Source organism: Aptenodytes forsteri, unplaced genomic scaffold (genome assembly GCF_000699145.1).
Source record: "Aptenodytes forsteri isolate BGI_AS27 unplaced genomic scaffold, ASM69914v1 Scaffold255, whole genome shotgun sequence".
In the NCBI taxonomy this organism is placed as follows: Eukaryota; Metazoa; Chordata; class Aves; order Sphenisciformes; family Spheniscidae; genus Aptenodytes; species Aptenodytes forsteri.
The window spans coordinates 4,458,677-4,463,725 of NW_008794888.1; the positions used below are offsets into that span (position 1 = coordinate 4,458,677).

The 5,049-nt window shown below is 55.6% G+C and overlaps 1 protein-coding gene across 1 annotated transcript in view; it reads right to left on the bottom strand.

Moving 5' to 3' along the window:
• Positions 1–2,474: 2,474 nt before the first annotated feature.
• The window catches only part of STK36 (serine/threonine kinase 36), a 15,530-nt gene continuing 12,955 nt past the window's right edge, over positions 2,475–5,049 (bottom strand). The window contains exon 27 of the mRNA XM_009275026.1: positions 2,475–2,587. Within this exon, the coding sequence (XP_009273301.1) occupies positions 2,475–2,587 (113 nt within the window). The remainder of the gene's footprint in view (positions 2,588–5,049) is intronic.

The following is a 5,049-nucleotide window of genomic DNA, read 5'->3' on the forward strand; positions in this document are numbered from 1 at the left end:
CAGCCTGCTCGGCCAGGGCTGGTCCCCAGCCCCGCAGTGGCAGAGGAAGAACGTGCTGAGCTTGCCCCTCTCCAGAGCGGTTTTGTTGCGGAGCTGAAGAAGCGGCTGGGCGGGCACGGGGCAGGGGTGCACTGGAAGCAGTGGCTGCAGAAACGGCAGGGCCCTTCGTACAGTTTCCAGGCAAGGACTGTGCCGGTCAACGGCTAGTAACCACCACTGTTTTCCTGTGGAGACACAGGAGCTCAGAGATAGGGGCAGGAAGGATGAAAGGAAGAACGCGCCCCCGCAAGGGGCAGTCCGAATGCATCCGGACTGGCAGCACCAGCTTATACTGCCTGTCCTTCCCCGTGTCCACACTCCTGTCCCACCTCCTGCGTGCCAGCACAGCCACCTCTGATGTCTGCCTGCAAACCAGCTCCTGTCCTCGCTGCAAGCACAGCTCGGCAAAGCAGCTGCTGAACATCCAGGAGAACCGGGGGAGACGGAGGCACCTTCACATGTCAGACTGTGGGCACAACAGGACAGCAGCTGCCACGTCCCCGTGGCTCTGGGCACGAACCATGTCACCTGCCCCAAGGTAAATCCCCGCTGGTTACCAGTCAAGGAAGTTTCCCCTTTATGTTTAATGCGGTCAGAGTTTTGGGGTGGAGGAAGGTCACAGCTTGATGCAATCCCCAGTTCTGCCGACCCAACCCTACGGCAAAGGAGCAGGAGTCTGTTCAATAAAACTACACTTGGAAATTTTATTGTAGAAACATGAGCTGGGAAAAGCCCAGGGTGAACCGGCTGGGCTGGAAGTCAAACCCAAACATCATTACTAGTAATTAATGGATTTTGGCTTGGACTTACTGACACACAATATAGAGGCCAAAGTTGTCACTGCTGGAGTGACTGTACAGCTGCACTCGCTTACAATTATTTCGCTAGCACCTTTTATTATCGCACAGCCTGGTCGCAAGCTTCGGGATGTCAGCTGGAGCGCTGCCACAGCCTTTACGAATGTTACATCACAGGTGCGCAGAGGCCACCACGCACCCCAGCCTGTGTGCACCCCACTAAGCATCAGTGGAAGTCCCTTCTTCCAGCCCGAGCCTCCCTGCGGCGTGCGCTCCTCTAACGGCAGCGTGGCAGCTCCTCGCAGACCCATTTCTAACAGGAAAAGACGAGACCGTAAGAGCCCAGGTGTGCACATCATCCCTCTGTCACGTGAGTTTGGCTGGGGAAGTTATTTTAAACGCAGCCGTGGTGACATGCTTAAAATAATCAGAGCTTGCAAAAGAGCCACAAGCTGACCTGATAACGTGCTGTCAGCCTCACGCAGCCCAAAGTCACAATGGGGGCGGGGGGGCGAGGAGGGGGTTCAGACAACTGTGATTTACTATTATTTTCTATGCCATTGCAGGGTGCAATTTCTGTTGTTTACAATTAGAAGGGATAACATCTTTTTCTAAATGAGACTAGAGTTCACGCCAAGTTCCTCACTTGCAGCTCTGGGGCTTTTGATTAAAGCTTGAACAAGCGAGTTAACAACAACGCAAAATAAACAGGTTTTAAAACCAATATACATTTCAAAATAAGGGTTTGTACCCCTTCAAAAAAATTAAAAAGCTTTCAACAAGATCAAGTGCATTGATCTGAAACCAATTGACTAAGAGTGCCTAAAGCTGCTCTTACTCCTGGTAGCTAGGTACAAACTCTTGTGTCTCAACAGCACGGAAACAACCCTCACCTACATCAGCTCCAGGAAACAAGTGGCCTCATGTGGTCACGCACCGAGGCAAAGCAGCACCCGAGGCTATCCACGAGTTCAAGCTGAAGAGCAGCGGGTCCTGCTGGCCACGAGAAGTCGTCCATGAGGACAAGACAGCTCAGAGGCAGCTCGGCCACCGCAGAAATGCCGGCAGCACAGGGACCAACAGCCTGGCGTGCCACTTTGCCATGCATTTACGCACTGCTTTTCCCTCTCAGCTCCAGTATCGTCCTGCAGAACCACATTTTGGGTGCAAAACCAGAGGCACAGGATGACAACCAATATCTCTCCTAATCAAGACACCAAGGTTTTGCTTAGCCACTCAGGTCAAAAAAAAATACCAGTGAGAAACCACCCACTGTGAGGATGTGTCAGCAAATTCCACCTGCATCCCGGGATTACATTTGTGCCTGGCATTTGCGCTGGGGCTAGTCATTTCAATTCAACTGAACTGCACTCCACGCTGAACAGAGAAGGCGTGAGAAGTGCACGGCTGCCCAAAATGATCCTTTAACTAAGCAGAGCGCTGCCCTGCAAGAGCAGCAGAGCAGCTCTGGCATGCGTTCCCGTTCCCGAGGTGGCAGGGAAGGAGAGAGGCAGACCTTACAGGTGGCAGGGTGCCGGACCAAGCCGCGGGAGAGCTGGAATCCAGCCACCACCTCACTCTGCGCCACAGCAAATGCCTCCCTCCACGCACACACGGGCTGGGCTGGGGACTGAAGGCTCATGCGTTCGAGTTCACAGGGGACTTTCTCACCGCTCTCAGGCGTCGGAGCACGGTGTCGGACGAGGTGAGGGACTCCAGCGTGGTTAGGCAGAAAATCCAGGGCTGCAGCTCTGCCATGGAGAGAGCACACCGGAGACATCTAAAATAAAGGGCTGGCTCAGTGCTCGCCCCGGGCGGGCTGACCTGGCTGTGACCAGAGAGTGCGGGGGCCACACCAAAGGGCGAAAGGTCCAGAGCGTGGAGTCACCATCGCTATCAAAGGATATTGACTCTTCTGCCCTGACAGAATCCCCAGGCCACCAAAGGGGACCTGCTGCACAGCAACAGTGGACTGCGCAGCTCTGTTATTTCCCCAGCAACGAAGCTGGGAAGTCCCTGCTCTTGCTCCTGCCCCTGATTTTTACTTTCTCATTGTCTGGGCTACAGGAGCAGCTGTATCGCAGCGTAAACTAAAGTAGGAAAACGAGTCTGGGTTAAAAGCAACCAGCTAAAGCATGGGGAGGTCCTTTCAGTGAGGAGGTCTAAAGCACCTTCCTGCAGATCCAAGCAGGCAGCAAACCGAAGGGATAGCATTCTCAGTTGAGCTTCACAGTGGGAGAAAAGGTACAGGAGAATTACACAGCGAGACCTGGGGAGAGCTTGGCCGCCAGTGCAGGAACTGACAGGCGGGGGGGCCAGAGTGATCTGGGTTTATTCAGCCTGGCGGCCGTAGCAAACCGAAGGGATAGCATTCTCAGTTGAGCTTCACAGTGGGAGAAAAGGTACAGGAGAATTACACAGCGAGACCTGGGGAGAGCTTGGCCGCCAGTGCAGGAACTGACAGGCGGTCAGCACAGCTTGATCTGGTTTTAGGCAGCCTGGCCGCACTCTCAGCCTTTGGCAGAGAAATAAAATAAAGGTGGAACACCCGGGGTGAGTGGAACAAATATGAACTATCGATATGTAGCAAGGAGACAAGAACTGCCCAATTAGTTCAAAACACATAAATTCTTTGCCCATCCTCTTTTCTTGATACTTTTTTCTGAAACATATCTGGAACTGGAAGAAAAAGCTCCCAGGTCTGTCCTTCAGTATGTGATGAGGACTCTTCGATGTCTTGACCAGGGTGGGAAAGATTCCTCTGTAGGCACTGCAACCACCTCACTCCACACAGCTGTCTCTCGGAGCTCAGGAATGGAGCAGAAACAGAGATTCAAGTTGGGAAGAAGCCGCCAAATACTCCCAGACTTGCTGCACGGGAGAAATCCAGGAAATGCCAAGGAATGGCACCTGGCCAGGCCAGTATGGCAGCCAAAGCCCCTGACTTGCATCAGTGACACAACATCTCCATGCAGGCATCATTATCTGGGGACGGTGGCATTTGGCCCCATCAATGTCCTCCTCGCAATGCAATCCCTGCTATGCTGAGAAGGGCCCCAGGCATGACCGAAGAGTGGGAGGGTCCGATTTGTCATTAACAAAGTTTGCCTAATACAAAACTTACGGACTGCAGCAAGAAAGCAACGCAAGGACAGACAAGTGCCACTATCTGCTGGGTACAACCGCTAAGAGTCCAGGAAAAATTATTAGATAAAACTGTAATCAGACCAACAATTTGCTGTTAATTCCCCCAAACTGCCTAGGAGCCACTGGAGGTCACACACCCGTTCAGTGGGGAGCACACAGCAATGAGAAAGAGAAGCCGCATCGCAGGGAGTCACATAGGGAGGGTTTTGATGTGGAGCTGTGGGGCTGAACTCTGCCGCTCACAAGATATCCGCAGCCTGGCCAGGCAGGGAGACAGCAGGCTGGCACAGCGCCACAGGGCTTCCCCACTCCTGCGCCCCTCATTCCCAGCCCAGACCCTGGAGGCATTCCAGGCTTGTCTCAACTCTTCTCGCAGATCTGCCATTCATCTTTCAGACCCATCGGCTCCTTTTTACAACACCAGAGCAGCCAAGCCAAGACCCCAGTGGAAGGATTAACAGCTGGGCTGCCCCAGCACCCCACTCAGGTCCGGTCAACCCCAGCTCCATCCTCACTGCTGCTCCAAGTGCCGTTGGGGAGGCTCACTAGGGCCGTGGCTCGCTGGGGAGCCAGCTCTTCTTCCACCCTGGCGCTCACCTGGGGAACACGCTCTGGTTCTCATTTCTTCAGGTAAAAGTCTTTGAGGCCAAAGGCGCTACCGGGACACACCGTCCTGCCCCAGAAGCGCCAGCCAGGACGCCGTCCCCAGCACGTCCCGCCGCAGAGCATCCCCGTGCCATCTCCCCAGCCCCACGGGGCCCGGCCCGGCGCACCCCAAGGGGACACAGGATAGGGCCACAGCGAGCCCCGGCGGGGAGGCCTGGGGTTGGGCAAGGTGCCTTCTCGGGGCCCGGGCACAGGCCGGGTGGGTGCTGGGGGCACGGCGGTGGGGCAGGGAGAGCCGGGAGCCCCGGCGAGGCAGCTGGGGGCGACCAAGGGCCCCACACCCCGGGGGGAACTCTGGGAATGGCACCCGGGGGGCACGCACTCCCCGCTGGGGGAAAGGCGCCGCTCCTCGGAGGGAAGACACGCTCGGGCCCGCCGCCCCCCCGTACTCACCGCCCGC